The sequence below is a fragment of the Erythrolamprus reginae genome, chromosome 1, assembly GCF_031021105.1.
Source record: "Erythrolamprus reginae isolate rEryReg1 chromosome 1, rEryReg1.hap1, whole genome shotgun sequence".
In the NCBI taxonomy this organism is placed as follows: domain Eukaryota; kingdom Metazoa; phylum Chordata; class Lepidosauria; order Squamata; family Dipsadidae; genus Erythrolamprus; species Erythrolamprus reginae.
The window spans coordinates 247008389-247034209 of NC_091950.1; the positions used below are offsets into that span (position 1 = coordinate 247008389).

At 37.6% G+C, this 25821-nt stretch overlaps 2 protein-coding genes across 5 annotated transcripts in view; one reads left to right on the plus strand and one right to left on the minus strand.

The window, feature by feature from the left end:
• The first annotated feature begins 1168 nt into the window (after positions 1–1168).
• SLC25A15 (solute carrier family 25 member 15) lies at positions 1169–16865 on the plus strand. Of its 4 annotated transcripts, none has more exons than XM_070732756.1 (8): positions 1171–1430; positions 3546–3631; positions 4974–5101; positions 10121–10379; positions 12906–13043; positions 14463–14632; positions 15201–15359; positions 16603–16865. In XM_070732756.1, exons 3-8 carry the CDS (start codon positions 5047–5049, stop codon positions 16722–16724), a joined length of 903 nt encoding a protein of 300 aa, XP_070588857.1. In that variant the 5' UTR covers positions 1171–1430; positions 3546–3631; positions 4974–5046; the 3' UTR covers positions 16725–16865. The 4 variants fall into 4 exon arrangements, with proteins under 4 accessions (XP_070588859.1, XP_070588857.1, XP_070588858.1 ...); XM_070732757.1 differs by having other exon boundaries at positions 1192–1434; XM_070732758.1 differs by lacking the exon at positions 3546–3631 and having other exon boundaries at positions 1169–1430.
• Positions 16866–19315: 2450 nt separating this feature from the next.
• The window catches only part of LOC139156747 (phosphatidylinositol 3,4,5-trisphosphate 3-phosphatase TPTE2-like), a 40354-nt gene continuing 33848 nt past the window's right edge, over positions 19316–25821 (minus strand). Inside the window, exons 12-16 of the mRNA XM_070732755.1 lie at positions 24967–25072; positions 23651–23748; positions 21019–21114; positions 20482–20552; positions 19316–19585 (exon numbers count right to left, since the gene is read on the minus strand). Of these exons, the coding sequence (XP_070588856.1) occupies positions 19483–19585; positions 20482–20552; positions 21019–21114; positions 23651–23748; positions 24967–25072 (474 nt within the window). The 3' untranslated portion in view covers positions 19316–19482. The remainder of the gene's footprint in view (positions 19586–20481; positions 20553–21018; positions 21115–23650; positions 23749–24966; positions 25073–25821) is intronic.

Genomic DNA, 25821 nt, shown 5'->3' on the forward strand with positions numbered 1-25821 from the left:
TTTATCTATCTATCCATGTACACTGCTCAAAAAAAATAAAAGGGAACACTCAAATAACACATCCTAGATCTGAATGAATGAAATATTCTCATTGAATACTTTGTTCCCTACAAAGTTGAATGTGGTGACAATAAAATGAAATTGATTGTCAGTCAGTGTTGCTTCCTAAGTGGACAGTTTGATTTCCCAGAAGTTTGATTTACTTGAAGTTATATAGTGTGGTTTAAGTGTTCCCTTTATTTTATTTTTAGCAGTATACTTTTTTTTCTTTTTTTCTTTTTATTAATTGTCTCTTACACTTTGTTTTCATTTTATTTTCCTTTTTCCATGCTTTTTGCTTATTAATTTCTATCTAATTGTTAAAGGTTGTTTAAAAAGTTTTTTTTTAAAAAAACTGAAGAATCTCTGATTAAATGAACAGGTGATAGTCAAGGTACACAAATTACAGAAGTCAAATCCAAGTTATTATTAACCTGCACACTATAATAGATTTCTCTGCAAAAATTTGTGATCAGTGTACAACAATACCGTAAATAACTCTCTTTCTATCTATTTTGATAGACACATAGATGATAGATCAGATCGGATGATAGATCAGATACATCTAGAGATAGATAGATGGATGGATGGATGGATGTACATATATCTCTATCTTTCTAGATAGAGAGTATGTATACACACACACAAACACACTGCATATAAAGCGGTGACAATCTATATGTACAGCATGCAAAGGGGTAAATCCAAGAAGGGAATTTAATTTACCAATGTCTAAAAGGTAATTTCAGGGTGCTCTCTGAACCTGCCTGTTTTCTCGCAGAGGTTTCATTACTCGACCGAGCCAAGACCATCAGTGAAGATATTACCTAGGAGTTTGGGTAATGAAACGTCTGCGAGAAAACAGTGAAGCACAGAGAGCACCGAGGACCCCTCGTGTCAACCCTGAGCTACAAATATTCTCCTTTAATAAGGTAAATTGCAAAAGGCCGCAGAAACTCGAGGCCTCCCCCCTCCACCTCCCGCGCCCCCCCCCCGCTCCTTCTAAGGCTGCCAAGGCCACCTGGCTGGCCTTGGGGGGCGGGCTTGGGAGGGAGGGAGGGAGGGAGGGCAGCACCCTCCCCGCCTCCGGTTCCGCTTCCCAGTGTTCCAGCTCCTCCTCCTGTTCTTTCCACTGCCGGGCGGGTGGCGGGCGGTGGAGGGGCGCTCCTTCGATCGCAGGTATATATGTATATATAGCGCTCGCTGCAAGGAAAGCGAGCCGAACCATCCTGGAGGGGCAATGCAGCTGAGTCAGCCGAAGAGAAACGCAGGGCTTTCGGCGGCAATTCCAGCGGAGAGAAGTAGCCGATTTCAGCAGACACCCACTTGGGACACCGTCCGTCCTTCCCTCCCTCGGGGAGCTGCCTGCCCTCTTCGGTCTGCAAGGATCGGTCGGTGCGAAATCTTGTTTTCTTAGTGCTCGGATTCTTCCTCGGTCTCTAGTAGTCTTTCATCTTGGGTATCCCCCCCCCAACCCCCCATTTTAAAATAATGCATCACTTGATTTTGTACTGGCAGACGCAAGCTATTACTGGCTTTGCAGCTGGAGGGATGGAGGTAGCAGCTGCCTGGAGATCTTCAAAATAGCTGAGCCTCTTCCCTGGATGCAGCTGCTTTAAAGAGCTGTAAAGTGATGCTTTGGTTAGTGCCCTTGGTGTTGCTAAAGCAAATTTTTGGAATTCCCCAGCCCTGATGTATTTATGTATGTACTTACTTATTTACTCACTCACTCACTCACTCACTCACTCACTCACTCACTCACTCACTCACTCACTCACTCACTCACTCACTCATTCATTCGAATTTGTATGCTACTCCCAAGGGACTCTGGGCAGCTCGCAACCACGGAATAAAACATAGATATAACCTACAGAGGTACCTCTACTTAAGAACTTAATTTGTTCTGTGACCAGGTTCTTAAGTAGAAACATTCTTAAGAAGAAGCCATTTTTTCCCATAGGAATCAATGCAAAAGCAAATAATGCGTGCAAACCCATTAGGAAATAAATAAAAGCTCGGAATTTGGGTGGGAGGAGGACGAAAAAGAGGAGAAGGACAGTCGCTGCCGAAGGAAGAAGGTGAGGTGAGGGAAAGCAAAAATATCCAAAACTTTTAAGACTAAAAAAAAAAAAGAGGGACTCTGAGATGGCAAGGAGGAGCACGCACCCGGAACGAGGCTGCCTCCCATACACTGCCTGCCATACACTGGCTGCTGCTGCTGCTACCTGCTTCCTCTTCCCATGCTGAAGGGCCCCCCTCTCCTCTTGCTCGCTCGCTTTGTAGCCGGTGCCTTTCCTTCGCTGTGGTGACTCCTCAGCTGCCCAAAGTGAAGTGAGCGTTTCTTTTCTCTGGGCGCTGGGAGAGGTTTATTCCCTGTCCAAGCACCCAGAGAAAGGAAAATGCTTCGTTCGCTCTGGACTGCCAAAGCCTCCTTAAGCGCTACCGAAAGACTCATGTGCGGCATCCCCCTGGTCACATGATCAAAATCCATATGCTTTGCAACTGATTCATATTTTTGATGGTTGCAAAGTCCTGGGATCACGTGTTCACCTTTTGTGACCTTCTGACAAGCAAAATCAATGGGGAAGCCAGATTCACTTAACAATCAGTAATTAACTTAATAACTGTCGTAAGACAGGTCATAAAAATAGGGCAGAACTCATTTGACAAATGTCTAATTTAGCAACAAAAATGCTCAATTGATGTAAGTCAAGGACTGCCTGCACTCATTTCCTTTTCCCTGTTAGAGTTTATACATATAAGATGACAAAACCTTGGTAAATTTTGCAGATGAGTAAAATGTTAAATTGATTAAATTCAAGAGCTGAAATAAAGGGCTCAGAAGAAAGTAATATAACCATTAAATATTAATGTTACATTGTAAAACTTTAAATAGAAATTTCTCAGTCCTAATGATCATCAGTTTTATATACTGTATGATAGATTTAGTAATACAAAGATAAAATGTTTGAATAGATATACTGTATAATATTTAATAATGTTTATTTTGTTGGCCGCTGAAATTGGCAAAATTCTGATCCATCCATAAGTATCACTGGTAGGTAAGATGCTAGGATACCAAGTTTTTCTATAGATGGAAGAGGGAGAGTGGAAATAAACATTGTTTTACATTGATACTTTGCCATTAAAGTTATTAAAACTATTTAATAGCAATTTGTGTGTTACTGATTATCTACTAACCCTAAAAGACTAACATCAGTCCACTAACCCTAAATTTCAGCTAGTGATAGGATTGTTATATTTAGTATTTATATATTAATGATTACTTGTATCATTACAATTATTGTAATTTTTTGCAGTTCTACACTGCTTACAATAAATACAATAACCCATCTATTAAAAAAATTATAAATACATCAGCCTGTTAAAAACCGTTACACATTATTAATATTTGTTTTAAAAAATTGCAATCCAAATTATTGTTGCTGATGGACAAATCTTTATATCTGAATGGTCTGGAAAGGACTGTTGTTTCCTTTTTACAGAAAGATATCAGAGTGCCAGCACATTTGACCTTGGTCCAGCTGTTCTAGAGAAAAGGGTCTGCTACTAAGAATATCTCAAGCCTCCTGTAAGTGGGTTTGATCCTTTATCCTCTGGAGAATGGATAAGACTCTTTGTAGGGCAGGCAGAATCTATAGGAAGATGAACCTAAAGGTAACAAGTTCCTAAGATGTATGGGACTGACTAGATAATTCCATCACTTCGTGTTGAGCCATAAACTTACTGGCAAATATTGTAGTTCCTACAATATCAGCGGTGCTCTGTAATACTGATTGGTGCCAACCAGCAAGAAGGCTGTGCCATTCTGAGTTGTTTTCAAGGGCAGCCCCAAGTATCTCATATATAAGCTCACTATGTGACTCACTATCTTCAATGCCTTTTGCATCTTGCCGTTATTTCAAAATAAATCATTCCTCAACCTGATACATAGTAGACAAGAAATCAAAATATGTCTCCTGAAATGAATGAATGAATGAATGAATGTCTTAAGATTTTAAAAGAATGCATTGGAACAAATTTTAGTCATCTGCTGGTTAACCCTAATGAGCCTGCATATCTTTATAGGAAGAGAGAGTGCTAAAACTGTGCAGAATTGAGTTTAAGGAAGTATGGACGGCCCTCTGGAACCAACTCCCCCCAGAGATTAGAATAGCCCCCACCCTCCTTGCCTTTCGTAAGCTCCTCAAAACCCACCTCTGCCGTGAGGCATGGGGGAACTAATATATTCTTTTCCCACTAGGCTTCTACAATTTATGCATGTATGTTTGTATGTGTGATTGGTTTTTATAACAAGGGTTTTTAGCTGTTTTAGTATTGGATTTTTACATTCTGTTTTTATCACTGTTGTTAGCTGCCCCGAGTCCACGGAGAGGGGCGGCATACAAATCAAATCGATAGATAGATGGATAGATAGATAGATAGATAGATAGATAGATAGATAGATAGACGATAGATAGATAGATAGATAGATAGATAGATAGATAGATAGATAGATAGATAGATAGATAGATAGATAGTAGGATGCTTGGGGCAGGAGAGTTTGATGTATTTGGCAATATGGCTTTATTCTATCTAAAGCTTTTATTGGGAGCTGACATCTGGTAAAAATCTCTGAAATTGTTGAGAACTCAATACAATTCCCAAATTATTGTGCTTAAATCCTAACAAGAAACTTGCACCAGTATTTTCTTTTTGCTAACATTTTATTTTAAAAGAGTGTATTTCTGTGGCATTTCTGAATAGTTTGGATGAGAAATCCAATCCCAATAATTTATATATTGAAGTAACTTGGCCAAAAAAAAAAAGACCTGAACAACTTAGTATATATTTAAATGCAACACACAGTGTGACTCATTTACTTGCTGTCAAACTAACATTTTTATTTTCCTCCCTCTCCAAATCTAATTTAGAGATACTCATCTCAGTGTCCCTGCGTGCTATAGGAAATTTTGTGATTTAGAGTCACCACAAAGCAAATAAAATATGAAAATAAATCCTGTCGTCCAAGCTGCCATTGACCTCACAGCTGGGGCTGTAGGTAAGTCTTAGAAACTGCTGTTTACATAAATCCTGTTAAAAATTGATAGCAGATGCTTTTATGCTCTTTAAACAAAGCTCTTCTCTGGAGGTGTAAAGCAATTCTGTTGACAGCAGTGTGGGTCCTAAAAGTGGCTTTTATAGTAGAGAGCACTAACGGGCAATAATGTTTTGACCTTGCCCTAATTATGAGCTTCCCATGAATTACTTCCTTCCATTAAATCCCTTCCTGCAGAGGAAAAGTAAATGTGTAAGCATTTTTGTCTAATAATTTCCTAACTGCGGCTTTTAATTTATTGAGCCCTTATTTCAAGCTTACACAAGCATTTCAAAATATGTCACAAGAAAAAAGTTGAGCAATGACCGGTTGGAGAGTCAAGATAATCTTGTTGCATTACATAGTTAAGTGTGTGCTGATCAGTCAACTGCCTTTTATTTGTTTGCTTCCATGAACACAGCAGTGTAGATGACAGCTATTGGTATTTCTCTATAGTCTTAGCTGTTACCCAGGTGAAAAGGGAAGACTGCCCCATCAACCACAGACATAGAACAAGGCCTATCCTGGTTTGAAGCATAGGGCTCTCCTTGGCGAGGGCTTTCTCCCTCCAAGGCCAAGCAGATGCTCACAGGAAGCCTATAAGCTAGAGCAGTGTTTTTCAACCAGTGTGCTGTGGCACACTAGTGTGCCGCGAGACATGGTCAGGTGTGCCGCGAAGCTCAGAGAGAGAAAGAAAGCAAGAGAGAGAGAAAAAAAGAGAAAGAAAGAAAGAGAGAGAGAGAGAGAAAGCAAGAGAAAGAGCGAGTGAGCGAGAAAGAGAACAAGAGAGAGAGAAAGAAAGAAAGAGAGAAAGAGAACAAGAGAAAGAAAGCAAGAGAGAGCAAGAGAGAGAAAGAAAGAGGGAGGGAAGGAGAGAGAGAGAAAGACATAGAGGGGGGTAAGGAGGGAGAGAAAGAGCAAAAAAGAGAGGAAGGAAGGAAGAGAAAGAAAGAGAGATGGAGAAAGAGAAAGAAAGGGGAAGGAAGGGAGAGAATTTTTTTGTCCAAACTTTTTTTAGCCCCCCCCCCCCCAACTGAAAAACAAAAGAATATCAGGGATTGAAGGACATGATCTTCAAATTGGATGGCATCCTTCCTTTGGGAAGGGAAAAGTAAATGCCCTATGCATTTTCAAAGACATTTGTTAAGAAACTCTCTGCCATCCACCTGGAAAAAAAATAAAAAGGAATCACTATACGAAAATCCCAATTTGGTTATCAACCATAAAAGCAATGATCTATCCAAACACAACAGATTTAAATAAAATGGTGAATTCTGCATGCTACTGGATGAAAAGGGTGAATTAAAATCGGTACAAGATTTAAAGAAGCAGGGATTATAGCCAGCATACTGCCTGAGGAATGCTAAAAATTGAAATCCACACATTTTAAAATTGGCAAAGCTCAGAAATACTACTCTATTGTCTATTTGGACTAAGATCCAGAAGTGGAATCTACAAGAAGCCAGTATTAATATGAAAGAAAAATTGGCAGGGATCACGTAGCTGCTTGCTTATTCTGTTCTTTAAGAAAAAGGTCAGAAAAGCAGAAAATACAAATGCCCATATACCCGAGTCAGAGCCAAGTTTGTACCTTGCTTGCATTTCTCAAGTCAGTGTAGTTGTCACCACAATGGAAGGATAGAGTCTTTTCTATATCTGCATTCAGTTTTTATAAAATAATTAATTTTGATTATAAAATGATTGTTCTTGGATGCAAAAAATTGCGTTTTTTTAAATAGTTCAAAGCATTTCACTCAGAAAAACCTTCAGATTGACATTCTTTGGTTTGGGTGGAGAATGATGGGAATATAACTTTTTTACTCCCAAGTTTTTCTTTTGCAGGTCCTTGGTGCTCTCTGAGCTTGTTTTCTTGCAGATGTTTCATTTCCCAGCTAGGTAACATCATCAGTGTTTCTTTTGCTTACGGTAGCAGGATTTTATAGGAGAAATCATTCTCTTTTCTTTTCATCGTCTTAAATTCCTCAATGCCACTCCTGAGCTTTTCCCAGATTTTTGCTTTAATCGTAGGAGTATTGTGCCCTTCTTCTAGATCAGGGCTGTCAAACTAGCGGCCGCAAGGCCAGATGTATCACGCGCTGGCCACCCCCACCCCGTTTAGTGAAGGGGGGGGAGTCATGATACGTCACGTGACGATGCAACTTTGACACCCCTGTTCTACATCAATAGAACATTGATCACACAGCACTTCCAAGTTAGGTGAATGTGAGCATTCTTCAGAAGAAAAAAACATGATGCTGGAATTCCTATTCTATGCTGTTAACATGCAGAAATCCCATAATTCGTTCAAGTAACTTAATCTTAGAGCAAGCATCAGCAGTTGTTTGACTTTTTTATGATGGTACTAATGGAGATTAGATTTAGACCATGATTCTTTTTCCTGCTAAGTCAGAATTGAACTTTGGTTTCCTAAATCTGAGTCACAGCCACAGAGGCCGTCTGTGCTAATTTCTAAACTGTGTTGTTCTCCATATATTGCAACTCCCAGAGTTTCCCACCAGCATGCCAAAAGCTGCGTTGGCTGAGAAATTTTAAATTGTTATTCTAAAGTAGCTAGACAATACCAGATTAGAGAAAGCTTGTACATCAGAGATTCCCAACCTTTCTGGTTATGCAGATTGGTGGAGGGGAAAGAGGGCATATTTCCACGTAAGCAGGTACCCACTGCTCACCCAATTGGAGCGCACCCACATCCCACTGCTTCTGCAGCCTGGGAGTTGCCCCCCTCCCATACTACACTGATTCAGTTTATGGTATCTGTGGATACTTTGCAGTGAGATTCACTTTCTGAAACTGGTGGAAACGTCAATCAAGTTCTATCCAAGGACCTAAGAATAATTAAAGTAGTATCTAAGTTTATAGGCAGTTCCAACCAGTTCCTAATTTGTAAAATTGAAGTATTCAGGTCTAATGAATTCAACATTTCCAGGTACTGAAGGATTCCTTTGGATTATGTTCCAAAGACCCTAATCAAAATTGGTATAATGATAGATTCCTCCCATCTTTCAACTCTGATCTGCAAGTTCTGATATTTCATAATTTGTTCCAATTGTTTTTGTTCAATCCTAGCATAATCCAAAAGAGCAACATAAATGAATCACTTTCTTATTTTCAATAAATATCAGGCATGTTATTAAGAAGATGCTTGCCTGTTTGGTTCTTAAATTCCCATAAGATGTTAACCGGCTCATTTCCCAAAATCTTGATGATCCCAGGGGCTTTTATTATATTCAAAACCAAACCTCTGGCAATGTTTCCAATGAATATTTCTGGCAGTTTGTGAAATTTTGCTGCAGCCACTAAATCAAACAACCAATTGTGTCATCCTTCTTACTACAAAGACAATATTTGCTGTTGTTTGTTTACATGTTAAATTTTATTTGCCTCTATGCAACTAATGGTTGTTGGCAAAGTTTGTTCTTGAGCTAGTAAAACAAAGCCTTCAGTTTCTTTCACACTCCTGATCTTAACCAACTCCATATGGGTTTTTTTCTCCGCTTTTCCTTCTATTTCTTTCATGCCTTGATTTGTTCTTCCAATTAACATCAGTTTCCATGTTTTTTTTCTATACTCAGCCTTCACCTGTGCTGTTTTCAAGACCTTTCTTGATTGAGCACCTTAAGCAAGGGTTCCTGGCTTTTCTTAATGTAGTCATTCTGGCCATGCTTTTCTTTCTCTATAGTTTGTTTCACCTTTAGAAGTCCTCTAGCTTCTTCAACTCTTGACAAATGGAGCCAATCAATATCTCTTTTTGGCTACAAAGCATGGTCCATTGTCCCTAGTTTTCTCGTCTTCCAATCCAAACCATCGGTATTATTATTATTTCATCTCACCTTTTGTGCAATTCAAGATAGTCTACATAACTCTCTTACTTCAAACTTTCCTCACAACCACCACTCTGTGAGATGGTTTTTAATAAGTCCCTCATTTGAAAAAAATAATCGGGATAGTATGATTTTAATGTATCAGTTCCATCCAGGACTCTATCCTGAATCAAGGGATTGTAGGCTCATAAAAAGGGAGGACATGATTTTAATACATATTATTATTTATTTTGAAAGAGGGAAGGAATGACTGAAATGAAAAATAATCCAAATCTCAGAAAATATATTCTTGCCTTCAGATTCACTAAAGACTTGGCTTTTAGTTTTCAATATTTTTTAAGATGGGGGAGATTTGGAACCTTATGAAATAGCCAGATAGTGTCCTGTGTGAAAAAATTGATAACTCCCAGAGCAAAGCAAATATTGTGGTTACTTAAACCTAGCTTCAAGCTTTAAAAAACATAAAATTATAGCTAACACACACACACACACACACACACACACTAATGTGTACATTTTTTTGTTCAGGATAATTTTCTTTCTCCAGTTTACCTCCTTTTTATTTATTTATTATTTATTATTTAGATTTGTATACCGCCCCCCTCCGCAGACTCGGGGCGGCTCACAACAAAGTGAAACAATTTACAACAAATCTAAATTACAGTTTAAAAATATTTTAAAAACCCCATTTTCTAAACAAACATACATACAGACACACCATTCATAAATTGTATATGCCCGGGGGAGATGTCTCAGTTCCTCCATGCCTGACGACAAAGGTGGGTCTTAAGGAGCTTACGAAAGGCAAGGAGAGTAGGGGCAGTTCTAATCTCCGGGGGGAGTTGGTTCCAGAGGGTCGGGGCCGCCACAGAGAAGGCTCTTCCCCTGGGGCCCGCCAACCGACATTGTTTAGTTGACGGGACCCGGAGAAGGCCGACTCTGTGGGACCTAATCGGTCGCTGGGATTCGTGCGGCAGCAGGCGGTCCCCGGAGATATTCTGGTCCAGTGCCATGAAGGGCTTTAAAGGTCATAACCAATACTTTTGCTTCAGAATGTTATGTAATAGTCAAAACGCCAAACAAAAACCAGCCACCCAACAACTCCCATTTCTGATGTTTTTAACTTTCCTTTCTCCTGCAGGAGGTACTGCCTGCGTGATAACCGGTCAACCATTTGACACTGCAAAGGTGAAAATGCAGACATTCCCCACCATGTACCAAGGGCTTGTGGACTGTTTTGTGAAGACCTACAAGCAAGTAGGGTTCCGTGGCTTCTACAAGGGAACCACCCCTGCGCTCGTGGCAAACATTGCTGAAAATGCCGTTCTCTTTATGTGCTATGGCTTTTGCCAAAATATCGTGAGGAAACTTGCTGGCCTAGACAGGAAAGCAAAGCTGAGGTTGGTGTGTTATTCCCTCAACCGCTCTGTGACTAATAGAAGCTTCTTTTTTTTTAAGTATCACAGCTAGGAAGTAGAAGTGCAGTTTTCACACTCGAAAATGGGACTCCTGTTGAAATAGAAATTCTGCTCCTTGACTCTCAGGTTTTTCTTTTAATTATATCTTGAATCCCCCCCCCCTCTGCATTTCTGGCATAGAAACATAGAAGTCTGACGGCAGAAAAAGACCTCATGGTCCATCTAGTCTGCCCTTATACTATTTTCTGTATTTTATCTTAGGATGGATATATGTTTATCCCAGGCATGTTTAAATTCAGTTACTGTGGATTTATCTACCACTTCTGCTGGAAGTTTGTTCCAAGGATCTACTACTCTTTCAGTAAAATAATATTTTCTCATGTTGCTTTTGATCTTTCTCCCAACTAACTTCAGATTGTGTCCCCTTGTTCTTGTGTTCACTTTCCTATTAAAAACACTTCCCCCCTGAACCTTATTTAACCCTTTAACATATTTAAATGTTTCGATCATGTCCCCCCTTTTCCTTCTGTCCTCCAGACTATACAGATTGAGTTCATTAAGTCTTTCCTGATACGTTTTATGCTTAAGACCTTCCACCATTCTTGTAGCCCGTCTTTGGACCCGTTCAATTTTGTCAATATCTTTTTGTAGGTGAGGTCTCCAGAACTGAACACAGTATTCCAAATGTGGTCTCACCAGCGCTCTATATAGCGGGATCATAATCTCCCTCTTCCTGCTTGTTATACCTCTAGCTATGCAGCCAAGCATCCTACTTGCTTTCCCTACCTCCTGACTGCACTGTTCATCCATTTAGGACAGATGACAATAATTTGAAACATAAATAGCTGTGGATAAAATCATTTAAGATTTGATTAATGGATCCATAAGCTTTCTTCAAATAATTCACTTAATCAGGTCATATGGGTCAGACAGTGTTCCAGACAGTGGTGGGCTGCTAGCCGGAACGCATAGTTGGGCTCGCTTCCGCAGCTGTGGAGGTACTGAGTTTGAGCAGAATTATGCTTCTGCACCCATGCATGTAGCAAAATTGCGCAGAGACGCAGGTGAACCCGTGTTCTGGTGAGGTTTTTTTGCTTCTGTGCATGTACAGAATTTTGCTACCTGCACACGTGGAAGCAAAAATCCCCACTGGAACATGGGCGCCCCTGCGTCTGTGGGCACGATTTTGCTACCTGCACGGGTGCAGAAGCATAATCCCACTCGGGTGGGCTTAGTAAATGATTATGGAGCTTTAAAAATGTTTGGAGGACTGTCCCATTTAGATCATGTAGGCATCCAAGGGTGGGCAAAGCAAAAATAGAAATATTGTGGAAATGTGCTGGGTCACTGAGCAAGAAAGGATGGTGACTAAAAAAATGGATGTACAACTATATCACATTCCCCAACTTCTTTCTTTCCTCTCATTCCAATAGTGATTTAGTTGCTTGTTGAAAACAAGAGGCTATGTTTATTTTTTTAAGTAATGTTGAAGCTATCTAGATACATTTTGATAGGAAGTAAGATACTTGGAACTGCTTGGTACAAGCAGACACTTGGTACAAAAAGACACTTATCTACCAATGATAATTATAAAGCATCCTGTTTTACAGCATGGAATTTAAAAGATGCTTCATTAAATCCAGTGTTGAAAGCACAACCATGGTGATATTCTTTATTGGCCAAGTGTGATTAGACACACAAGGAATTTGTCTTTGCATATGCTCTCAGTGTACATAAAAAAGATACATTTGTCAAGAATCATGTACAACAGTTAATGGTAGTCATAGGATACAAATAAGCAATCAGGAAACAATCAATATTAATATAAATCGTAAGGATACAAGCAACAAGTTACAATCATAAGTGGGAGGAGATGGACCATAGGAATGATGAGAAGACTAATAGTAATACAGTCTTAGTGAATAGTTTGAGTGGTGAGGGAATTATTTGTTTAGCAGACATTTGGGAAAAAACTATTCTTGTGTCTAATTGTCTTGGTGTGCAGTGCTCTATAGTCGTTTTGAGGGTAGGAGTTGAAACAATTTATGTCAAGGATACGAGCAGTCAGTAAATATTTTCACAGCCCTTCTTTTGACTCGTGCAATATACAGGTCGATAGAAGGCAGGTTGGCAGTAATTGTTTTTTCTGCAGTTCTGATTATCCTCGAAGTCTGTGTCTATCTTGTTAGGTTGCAGAACCGAACCAGACAGTTATAGAGATGCAGATGACAGACTCAATAATTCCTCTACAGAATTGTAAAATGATATGATTTTATCCCACTAATTACATATAATTCAAGAGGGCAAGTATACCTAATAATCCTACCTTCTATTTTCCCCACCCCCATTCTGTGGTTGCCTCAATCAGATGGGATGCTATAAAATGCTCTGTAGCTATCTCTTTTTAGGACTATTTGCAGCAGTGACTTGGTCAAGGCATGCCAGCTTTGAGCTACATGTGTTTTTCATCTACAAGGTACACATTTTTTTTGTTTTGTTTTTTTGCAGTGATCTTCAAAATGCAGTGGCTGGCTCCTTTGCTTCTGCCTTTGCCACTTTGGCCCTCTGCCCTACAGAGCTTGTGAAGTGCCGCCTGCAGACCATGCATGAAATGCAATTATCTGGGAAGATAGTGCAGCAGCACAAGTAAGTAATTTGTTCGCCTCAACCCTGCTTGCCTTTTCCAGGTTTGGAAGTGGTTTGGCTATTTTTAAAACATTAGTTAGTTTAATCCAGTGATTTGGTTTATATCTTGCTAACACAACACATATTTCAATGAACCTTTGTGATAATGAGGCACTCCTTTTAAGATTCACATATTCATAAGAATCAATTCCATCTTTATCTCATCATCTCCCTCAAACACTATCTATAATTTAGATTATATGGAATCTGGAACCACTTATAGTGCTATTCCCATACAGTAGACAATCCCTAAGTAGATCTCCATTCCAAAGTAGTTTAAGTCCATTATTTTTCGCTCATGACTAGAAAATACATCTCACCAGATATGAACTGAAGCTCTAGGACAGTGATGGAGAACCTTTTTTGGTTCATGTGCCAAGAGATGTGTGTGGGTGTGCTAGCATGTGCCCACACCCCTTCCCTCCCCCCATGCATGCACACTCCTATGCTTCCCTCTGCACATGCGCATAGGCCTTTCTAAAGAAACCTGGTAGGCAGTGGTGGTCCAGACTGCCGCATTAGTATGAACCCACTGACAATGCAATTTTCTGCAATTTTTTTCCCCAGCGTCTCTGTGTGGGAAGAAGCCTTCCCACTCACCCTCATCTAAATTGACCTTTATTCTTTGTCCGAAGCACAGCTGAGAAGCTCCTTCTCAGGAGACACTGGGAAAAAATCACCGAAAATTGCATCAGTGGGTTCCTACTGGTGCGGCACTCTGGACCACACCAGTAGGAATCCCACCACTGCTGGTAATTGAAAAAAAATTGCTGTTTGCTGTTGTGCTGTCTTTTTTACTCCAGGGCTTCAGGAAGCTTCCCTGAACTCTCCAGAGTGCAAAAAACAGCACAACAGCAAACCAAAGTGTCCTTTGGGGGATTTTTCTGCCTCCAGGGCTTCAGGGAAGTGTCCAGAGGACAAAACAGCCTTTCCCAAGGCCAAAAATCAGCTGGCCAGTGTGCACATGAACGCTGGAGCTGAAACATGGAAAATTCTCGTGTGCCCTCCCATATGGTTCTGTGTGCTACCTGTGGCACGCATGCCACAGGCTCACCATCACAGCTCTAGGATCTGTCCAACATCAATCACATTTTTCCTGTTTTAAGTAATAGACAAGATTCATAGAAGCTTAACAACTGGCAATTATTTTTTTAAAAATCGGGGATTAGTAGTATCTAATTATCTATAGTCAAAAAATTGTACTAAACTATTTCTGAGATGGGTTTTTGTAAAATACACACTTTAACTATGGTGTGTACTATGGTTTGGCAGTGCTGCAAGATAGGCACCAGACATCTTTGAATGCAGGTTTTCCGGCTATCTTTTCCCATCATTATCTAGTAACCTATGTTTGTAAGAATATTCTTTTTCTTGTCTTAGTACAGTTTGGTCAGTAATCAAAAGTGTTCTGCAAAAGGACGGCCCTCTCGGCTTCTATCGTGGTTGGTTCAGCACTTTGCTACGTGAAATTCCAGGCTACTTTTTATTCTTTGGAGTCTATGAATTGAGCCGGACCTTTTTGGCATTTGGAAAACCAAAAGAGGAATTAGGTATGTCTGAGCTTGTGAACAATATGTCTTCTTCTCTCAAGATAAATACAGCTTCTTTTAGTCCGTCCGTCCCCCATTGCTGACTTTTAAGCCCAAAGGATTTCTGTATACTGGTAATTTAAAAAATCTTGCCTGTTCAAAATCTTCTGATATAAACACAGTAGCTTTACATTATTCATTTATTTAGTGTATGGTATATTATACATTGACTAACAGCCTTAAAGATTACTGCTGATTAAAGAAAAAAAAGTCCAATCCAAATTAGGTAGAGAAGAACCAGTGGCCATTCCTTCATTCAGTTCTTGATCTTCACAAGGGGAAAAAACTCACAGCAAACAGGTCAGAGATTGAGCAGAGAATTGGACAATTCAATAACCAACATACACAAATAACACATCTTTCAAGTGATTTTCATAATTCACCAATACACTAAACCTTAAAACAAACATATTTACCTGCTTTAGTAGGATATAGGAGCTACTTATTTTTTTATGAAATTGTGGAGGAAATCACTTACGTTTTGCTATCATACTACAATATATTAAGCTCCTGCTGCTTGTTTTTATAGGTCCTGTTGCGTTGATGCTCAGTGGTGGCTTTGGTGGCATGTGTCTCTGGATTGCTGTTTATCCAGTGGACTGCATCAAATCTAGGATCCAAGTTCTTTCCATGGCAGGAAAACAAACTGGCTTCATGAGAACTTTTGCAAGTGTTCTCAAGAATGAAGGTTAGAATATGGAAGAGACTATGTTTATAAGGGTATCTCTTAACTTCTGCAATGCCATAACTGAGGGATCAGTTATTCCCTACAGAATTATTTTCATGGCTGGAGGAGAGACTAAATCACAAACAGTAACCCACATTTGAACTTAGTATAATATGTAAACCCAGTTCTTTTCCATCTCAATCATCTCAGCTCTTAGGATGGTTAATTAGTCTTTAGAATCAACCTCTTTTAATATACTGATCTTATATCAGACTTTCCTGATCTTCCCTCTTCATGTTTGGGCTGCAGCTCACATCATTCCCAGGAATGTTCCATATCACAGTACAATACTCCAAAGCCAAATCGTAGTATGACTTCTTTAATGCTTTAGAATAGAATAAGGGCTCCTAAGTGAAGGACAAATAATGTATTGTGTCATTTGAATCAAATATGTCTTTACATAACTACATCATTTGTAAGATATGTGTCATTTTTATGTTCCTATACTTTTATAAACTGTGCGCTCATTACATTTATTGTTGATTCATTCACTTGTACTAAGCAAGTCCCATGGGATTGGGTGACATAGAAGTCAAATAAATTAAATCAAATAAATTAAATTAAGCAGCCTTCTAGTCAAATTTTCGATAAGTTAGGTTGCATAACCTGTGAATCTAGTCACTCTAAGATATAATTAACCTATGACAGTGGTTCTCAATCTGCGTCCCACAATTGTAACAGGGGGTCCACTTTAAATAAAGATTATTTAAATCTTAAATCTTGGGGGTCCATGACCATGGTCTGTGGCCACAAAAGGTGAAGAAAAGGTTGAAAACTACAGACCTATGGTAGTCATAGTCCAGATAAAAATTTAGATTTATTTTTTCTTTCCAATACATTATCTCCAAATCAACCACAGGATAGATTTATGTATAGTTTTATTATAATCCAGTTATTTCAGTCTTACAATTTCAACTTTTATTTTTTGAATATATTATATTGCTTAACATAGTTCTTGACCTTATCAACTACCCGCTAAAGTAAGATAAATAATACGTTGAGGTAAAGATAAGTCATCTGATCAAGCCAAAAATACTTAACAATTTCTTCTGAATTTGCAGGCAAACTGAAATTCCTAAACATTTAGCTTTTGTTGGATTTCCCTCCTCAGTTTTAAATCAGTACAGCATAGTCCAAGTTTTAAAAAAAGCAATGGAAGTGAAATTCTAAGGTAGTTTTTCTAATGCTTATGTCTTGCTCATAGGTGTGTTTGCCTTGTACTCTGGACTGAAACCTACTATGATCCGTGCATTCCCAGCCAACGGTGCCCTGTTCCTTGCCTATGAACACAGCCGTAAACTGATGATGAACCAGTTTGATAGCTAGAACGTTTACACAGACTGACATCATTAGACTATTTGTGGTCACCACAGTAATTGTCCAACTGTGAGTGGCAGATTTTAAAAAGTGAAATGAATGCATTTTTTTAAAAAACATGATTTCAGTAAAAATGCTGTATTTTCTAAATGTTGTGTGCTTTGTGAATTTACACATCTAGATCAGCACTGATACTACATGATCTTATAAGGGATTTTAATTACTCACTTTTATAGAAATTGTAGTCATGGGGCTTTTTAAAAAAGTGTATGCTGAAATATCAGTTAACTATTAGCTTGCAACATAGTGACTGCATTATAGAAGTAACTTAATATGCTGGGAAGCTGAGCAGGTGCATTGCAGAGTAGTTTTTATAATGTCCCGCATTAGTTAATTTGTATATAATTCTACTTACTGGTTATTTGATTCTCATACATCAGAGAGCATTGCATATAAATCGACTTCTAAAAAAAATCACTTGTAATCCAGTACCCAATATTTCTTTATAATGTTTTGTGTTCCCAGAATACAGTGTCCTTTGTTCTGAAACTGTTGATCAAAGGAATTAGATTTTTTTTCATTCTCTAATGACATAATCTACACAAGTCTAAGCATTTATTTTAAAAGTAAAAGGTATTGATATCATCTGCTGTATTTGGCTATAAGCATGTTATATTTATTTGTAGCATACTATTAGTAGTGATATGGACAACAATTGGCTCAGCTTCTAAAACAATGCTTTTGAATGGAGTATAGTCTGCATTAAACTCACTGACACTGCATCTGGATTCAACCCTCAGAACGAGCTTTTAGCTGAAACTCAATGCATTTAACAATATCCTTCACAAATATGCATGTTATAGACTAGTTTTAGATGCACCAAACATTTTGGAATATATTAGTAGCAAATTCTGCATTACATGCTAATTTTGGAAATTCAAAGTAGTATTAATAACTTATTAATTAATAGACTTATGTTTTTTAAAATTGGATGTGCAGACTTCCACTCTCAGAATTCCCCATCCAGAATACTACTGGAAAACTCTAGGAGTTGAAGTTCATACATCTTAAAAGTTGACAAGTATGCAACGCACTGCAATAGACTATATAGCTGAATACCTAATACTGCTTGATAGGTTTGCATACAGGTGATTAGAACGGGTGACAACATTTCAGAAGAAAAATACAGCATATTGTTTTTGTGGATATTATTTGTTAAACCTGTCCTTACATATTAGACAAGATCACTACCATACCGTATAATTTCCTGATGCTGATATACCATTTGAACTATGCTTCCAACTATCAATTTTAATCAAAAATTATATTTCATATTATCTATTCCAATGCTGAGCATCATAGTTTAAATGAAATCATAACATTATATAAATTATACATTAAACCTAGGAAAAGCACAGGGGGAAAGCATTTCATCCCTTCAAGATATTGTGCTGCAAACGTAAAGGGATAATATATATGAAATGACAAAACATCAGTGTGGAATTAATATAAAGCTGCTGAACTAGAATTCATGAACAAATATTACACTATAACTAGATCAACAGGTAGAATTTTTTTTCTTGCCAAAGAAAACAGGAAAAGTTATTTAAAAGGAAAAATTTGGGGAGATAATGTACGGTAATCTCTTACATGCACTATATATGGTATCACATATCATAAAATCCAGCCATTTTAAAACAATGAATTTCTGAGGCAATTTTTCCTAACATGATATTTGCCGTACATCTACCCCTATTGTGCCTAGGAACTGAACTTTGAATTTAAAGCCTTGCCAGTCAATGCAAATTATGAAATTATCTGATCTGACAATGTTTGGGGTTTCTATATGCAGCATAAAAATTAACCCAAATACACCAAATCAGAAACTCAGTAAAAGGCCTATGGAACGCAGACAGAGAGAGAAAGCAGGTAAAATCTTTGATCTTAAACCTTGGGACATCATGGCTCACAGATAAATCTGATAATTAGAAGCCATTACAATACAGTTAAACCTGATCTCCAGACTCCCAATCATAAACTACTATTGGAAACTGGCCAATAACCCAGTCATTTGTAAAAGATCTGTCATTCCGAAGCCATCATGTGGAATTAGAGATTTCGGCCTGCCACAGTAATACAGCATAAGGGGGGTTGGGAGGGGTAGTGAGTAGTCAATGGGAAAATTACTAGACACAACCAAAGATTCCTTTCTCTGAGCCAAGGTCACCATTTGCTCTGCCTCAACTGAAGAGAAGAGGAAGTTGATAAACCCCTGCACACGGACTGGCTCTCGTGATGAACTTGAGGGTGTGGGGATGTAAGATGAACCTTAACCTAGGTGGGATTCTAGGAAGTATTCAGAATCGGAATGGCTACGGCGTAACCAACATGGTTCTGTTAATAAATCGAGCTCTGATTGAGAGAATTTGACTGGGACATGATTTATTTCTCAGGTGCTATTTGGAGCGCTGACAAGATCAGAATAAGATGATAAAGAACTTGTGAACTTGCTACTGAGTTTACAAAGAGGGGTGGGAACAGAGGAAATTAGTAAAATTATTTGAAGACAGTTTTATACACAATCCAGATGGCAAAATTAATTGTTGCAATCATGATAACGCACTAGGCCTTAGTTTTATTTTTACATTCAAGATGATTCTGCACACTGATAAGTAGTAATCTCAAAGTACAATTCCATATTGGGTGCGAAACCACGTTACTGAATTATTATGCAATTCCCAGTTAAGTCTGTTTCTGCTTGCTTCAGTCATGGGTCAGTGAAAACTATCTCCACAGCAAATTTATCTCTGAACATCTTCCACATCTTTGGCTTGTTTAAGTTATCGATTTCATTTCTTGTGAGCAAAAGACTAGGGAAAAGAGAAAAAAAAACCTAATTCTCTAATGATTTAAACTGTTGCACAGAAGAGAACAAAATATATTTTCTTATAACACTGAATTTTGAAGTAACAGAATATAACCTATTTATTTTCTTTTCCCAGAAAAATATTCAGCTTTTTAGCAACCCTTTGGTTCCCATTAAGAATGCACATGCCTGTCCCCTGGGCATGGAGAGTGCCATTATGTCTCTGCAATGTTATCATTCACCCCCAAACATTACTCATAGAAAGAATGAAAGGTGTGTCACATCTGAATTTTCAAGCACATACAACTCATACTTTCATGAGTATTGGCACTCAGCAATACTCATTTATGATGATGTCACATAGTGCAATAAATAGATGCAACTGGGAGAGAAAAGTGTAAGAGAAATAACAATTGCAACATAAATTATCCCTTTGCTTAAAAGTAGTAAGGTGCTACTCTAGTATTTTGGATCTCCTATATGGCAAATAAAAATATTTATCTGCAGTGACAAACTAAATGGTACCACTGAGGGATTATTTTCAAAAAAAGAGTTGTGAGCTTTTACTAAATAATCACATAACTTTTCTTAGAGACTTGGTAAGCTTTATAAAATCATTAAAGAAAATACAGTAATAGGAACATAGGAACATCTTTCTACATGATAGAGGCATTTTTTTAAAGCTAGCATTCTCTGAAGAGTTGGCTCATACTAAGCAATATTAAATGGCAGGCCTCCTTTTCCAAACAGACTATCCCCCCAAAATACACAACCACATAGAAATAAAGAAACAGTTGTCTCTTTCTATGGAGATCTGAGCTAAGCTTCTGTAACTTAAAGCCTCTTACACCCTGGCTCATAGGTCTGGGTGCATTTTGGGTTTCAAATATCACAACTTACTGATAGTTCTGTACAAAACTTGTGTGGAACCAAAAAAAGAAAGCACAGCCCTCATAGCCTTTTGGAATATCCTACATTTTAAAAAAAGACAATAAATATAGTTAATGCTACTTAGATAAAACATCAAGCCATCATCACAGCCAAACCATAGAAAGAACTGAAATCCATAATAAGATGTCTTAAGCTGGCCACCTCTGGTCAATATATGCAGAGAAATCTAGCAGCTTAAGACTAGCAAAACAGAAAAGTCTGCAGTTTTTTTCCAATCCAAATCAACAATTAGTCACTTTGAGGCATGTCTATGTAATTTCCTTAATAACAATCTGGAAGTAGTTTACCTCTGCTTTTTAGAGTTTTTTAGTCTGGCATTTTCTGGTGGACTCCAAAACAGACCTACCCAGCTTGGTAGGTAGGTGTAAGGACAGCAGGGTAGTTAAACCATTTAAAGGTTTTGTGACTGAGATGGAATGGAATGACTATTTCAACACAGTTACGAATGTGAAAAGTGTATAACAAAGACACATTTTCTTAACTTACAGAAGTAGCTTCAAATTTGACTTTCACATCATTTTTGATGACAGGACAGTTCTTTAAATTAATTATTAACAGGTCATTTTCATTATCATGGAACAACTGAAACAAAATAGATATATATCTTATTTTCACTTACTAAATGTTACTAAATGTTTCTCACTCAATGCAAGACTGTGGTTTATTAGTTCTTTTTCTCATGCACTGAAATCACCATGAAGGAGCTTGGCAGGAGGTTCACCTATTATCTGTTAATATTTCAATAAGTCTCTCCACTTCAGAGGACAAGATTACATATGGGAGAGACTGACAGTCATATGCATATTGCAAAACCCATTCAGGCTGAAAAGGAAATTTTAATGGTAAGTAGTCATGCCATAAAGCTGCCATTTAGCTCTTGAACAGATTATAGTTCTATAACTATATAGCCACATGCGACATTAAGAGTTCTCTACTAGTGCTCTAGATCAGTGATTTTCAACCTTTTTTGAGCCGCGGCACATTTTTTACATTTATGAAACCCTGGGGCACATTGAGCGGGGGAAGGGTGGGGGCTAAAAAAAGTTTGGACAAAAAAATTATCTCTCTCTCTTCCTCCCTTTCACTCTATTTCTCGCACCCTCCCTCTTTCTTTCTCTTCCTTTCTTCCTCTCTTTTTTGCTCTTTCTCTCTCCCTCCCTCCCTCTATGTCTTTCTCTCTCTCTCTTTCCCTCCCTCTCTTTCTCTCTCTCTATTGCTTTCTTTCTCTCTCTTGTTCTCTCTCTCTCTCTCTTTCTCTCTTTCTCTCTCTGAGCTTCACGGCACACCTGACCATGTCTCACGGCACACTAGTGTGCCGTGGCACACTGGTTGAAAAACACTGCTCTAGATAATAATTAGCTCTACTTTGAATGCAGCTTTTCCTAGTTTACTTCTCAACAGTTACTTTTCTCAGGGCATGACCATTAAAATACATTCTTCTCTGCTCCTCAGATAGATTAGTGCCACCTCTAGTTAATTTATCACTATTCGTGGGAACTTACATGATATATAATAATCTAATAGCCTTTCTGGATGGTAGTCAAAGAGCATGCTAGCTATTTTTGTAAAGAACTGCAAAAGGATCTGTTATTCTCACAACACAGCCAAAGGGAATAACAGAAGCTGTCATATTGCAAGTCAGATTATCAGTTGCCTAGTCCTTTTTTTAATACTGGTTCTCCAAGTCCACAAATAAGTTTCTCCTCTCTGTTTATAAGCACTCCAGACGGAAGTAAAACAAATACCTAGTATGTATACCACTAAGCATGGTCCTTCTGACAACTTTATTAGTTTCTGCCTATTTGAAGGGAATCAGTCAGGGAATTCAAAGCAAGGATGCATCTGTTTCCATTACAGTACACAGATCTGTGCTGCAATTGAACATGGGATGAATGGGAACTCTATCAACGAATCCTGGCCTTCATGATTGCAGGATTGTTAAATTAATATGATGCTTGGATTGAACTTTATTTGAACTTGGAAAGGATGAGAAGGAAAGAAGGATATTATCTGTCTTGGGAAATTTTGGTTCCTGGATGATGTACGGTAAACGCTAATTGGATAATAATAATAATAATATTTATTATTATTTATTAGATTTGTATGCCGCCCCTCCCCAAAGAAGAAGATATTTGGACATTTTTTTTATTTATATTAACTTTGCAAAGATGGAAGACATAAGAGATTTGTTTAAGGATATACTTAAAGATCTTCAAGAATGGAAAAAAGGAGGGATGATAGATGATTAAGTATGCATTAACTATGAAATGATGTAGCTAGATTTATTAGGTGCTGTTTTTAAGATACATTTCAAGTTATTAAATTTTATTGATTAAGTATAGAATTACACAGAAATAGATAGAAATATTTAGATCATTGGATTATTGAAATTATTGGGAAAGATAATGACAATTAAGTGATAAATATTTGAATATTAATTGATTATGATCTGGAATGAAATATGATTATAATATTAAGATGATTATTAATTGAAGATTTAAAATAATGGTTTGTTTAATTTTTATATTTTTTTAATATTCCTATAATAATAGAATTTGGTTTTTCTCTTTATTTATCTTGCTCTTTCTTTCTTCTCTTTTTCTTCTTTTCTCTTTTCTTTCTCTTTCTTTTTTGAATTATAATTTTCTTTCTTTGTTATTGTTTGTAGTGGGTAAAGTTTTCTTTCTTGTAAGGGTTTTGAGAAAATACATAAGAAGGAGGAGTAGGCACTATGGTGTATTTGAAGTATTAAAGGAGAAGGATCACTGCTGTGAGCCGCCCCGAGTCTGCGGAGAGGGGTGGCATACAAATCAAATCAAATCAATAAATAAATATTAATTTAATAAGGGTTTAAAGGAAATTAAGCTTGAATTTAATTAGAACAAAAATTAGATACCAAGATGACAAAATTAGAAGTCAAGATTGTGGGGGTTGGATTGACACTGGAAGTAATTAATTTGGAAGTAATTTTTGGGGGGAGATTAATTATAAATAATGTACTAACTCGATACTGTCTTTATTATAATATGAAAATATTTCCAAATGTATTGAAAAAGTTTGTATAGCGAAAAATTAAAAAAATTACCCAAGGGAAAAAAAATTAACATGAAGCTCTAACCTGGCAGTTCATTCGTGTTAAACAATTGCATTGAAATACTACTTCCTTCTTCATGATTATCTTTATTCTGAAATCAGTCCCATTGCCTTTACCAACTCCTAAAGAGGGGAAAGAGAAGAATTGGAGACAATAATGTGTTAGATAACTACTGGAATCAAACAATGGAATTCATATTTTAAACCAAAAATATCCTGTGATGTTGCAAAAGGACTGAAAGAAAGTATGAAGGAAAGCTGTGCAATAGGGACATAGATTGCTTAGAAATTGCAGGTGCATCGAAAACTCAACAGCTTTCAGCTTCATGACAGCAAAACTGCCTTACAACCTCTGAAACTTGCAGTGCTGCTAAGCCAGCAATTCTGTATTTGTGTACTTTCCCCAAAAGGGCAAGCACATTTCTACAATGGGAAACCTAAAATGCTGAGAGACAAGTTGAGTAACGAATCTCCACCAAAGAGGAGCACAGATCTCTGGAAAGCTAAGGCAACTAGTCAGTTCATTTCCTAAAATGACATCAGTGGGCTAAAATAGCGCTAACACAAGGATATGTTGTAGCTACTACCTAGTTAAAATGGGTGGCTGGACATATATGGAAATAGTCTGAAGGGTTTGAACATCCTCTTTTAAAGATGATACTGGTCTGCTATAAATAGCTACTTTCATGGAACTCAGAAGAAAAACTACAGGGATTCCAACTCATAAAAGTATCCTAAATGAATCAAGTGTCTTCACATCAAGTTTGAAGAAAGGATAACACAGAACTGGGCATAATATAGCTAATGTATTACCCTGCATAAATAAATACAGAAAAATTAGACTTAACGGCCAGAGAAAACAAACTAAAAATCTAATGCTAAATCCTGTTTTACCTATTTCTATAAAAAACTAGTGACTTTTAAATCAGATATTCCTTCTGATTAAATCACTTAGTCTTCTCCTTTGACTTATAAACATGCTAGCCATTTAATGGAGGCTGTTCAAAGAGATGTTGAACTCCACCCTTTCCCCACCTTACTTATGTAACTTCTTTCCAAGTTCTTCCCCAGGTCCTTGTTTTTTTTAATTCTACTTCTAATAGAGGGAGATGGGGCAGTCTGTTTCAACACAATCAACAGCCATTCCTTTTTGTGGATATGAATTGACCAGCTAGAATGAGTCCAGCAAGCTGTAAATGTCAAGAATATTTAGCCTGATCATTCACAGACCTACTTTGATGGTATAGTACTGTGCGATGGAGGGAATCCAACTGATCTGGGTGCAGAGATATCAGAATTAGCTGGAAAATCCCCTTCCTACAGCATTTTAGTAGCACTTACCTTTGATAGCATAGATGTTTATGCATTTGATTCTGAAAGGGTTCTCTGGTGGGAGGGTCCGGTTGTATTTTGATTTCAAGATTGCATAATATTCTACATACCTACTCTGCAAATAAAATTTAGGAGTGACTTGAGATAAAAATAATTTTATAAAGAAATCTATAATAAATATAGATAATTAAATATTCATATCTGTATAAAATCAAAATCTTAAGGAAAGCAAATTCCCGGCTAATCCAAAAAAAAAGAAAGGTTATTTGTCATGATATATGGCAAAGTTTTGGGGGGAATGGAGCAAAGATATATTGCTCAGGAAATACCTTGGATGGTAGATGGGGCAATGGGCTCAGAAAGGACCCTCCTGAGTTTCTCGGGCTATAAATGAGACCGTGGGAGAACTGTACTTTCAAACTTTCAAAACTGATGTTAACCTTACCAAGTTAACAGACAGGAAACAAGATCAGATAAGCTAATTTTACTTTACTGCGAAGCTACATTAATAGAAATGTGAAAGTCTGAAGGTGCCGCCCAAGAAACTCCCTTCTGAGCCCCTTGTTCCAACTATTATCCAGCTGCAGGATATGCTGTCTCTTGTATGACCATTCTCTAGATAGCATCTTTACCCCATCTCCTAAGACATTTCCTCCATCATGTTTGACTTTATAAGGGGAAAATTTAACATTCACGTCCCAAGTTTTGCTTAATCAAAACATGGCCAAACCTAAAGCTCATATAAATGGATGAAAGAAGTAAAGCAGCACTTAACAAATGTAAGGTAAAAACAGGAAATAACTATTTAAATTGCACTGTATTTTTGTCAATCAATTGTATTAGTTCTTTGATTCAACCTTACAC

Coding starts and splice junctions, on each gene's coding strand:
- SLC25A15 (XM_070732758.1), top strand. CDS start 5,047: ATGAAAATAAATCCTGTCGTCCAAGCTGCCATTGACCTCACAGCTGGG. Junction 5,102..10,120: donor CCTCACAGCTGGGGCTGTAG/GTAAGTCTTAGA, acceptor TTTCTCCTGCAG/GAGGTACTGCCTGCGTGATA. Junction 14,633..15,200: donor AAAACCAAAAGAGGAATTAG/GTATGTCTGAGC, acceptor TTGTTTTTATAG/GTCCTGTTGCGTTGATGCTC.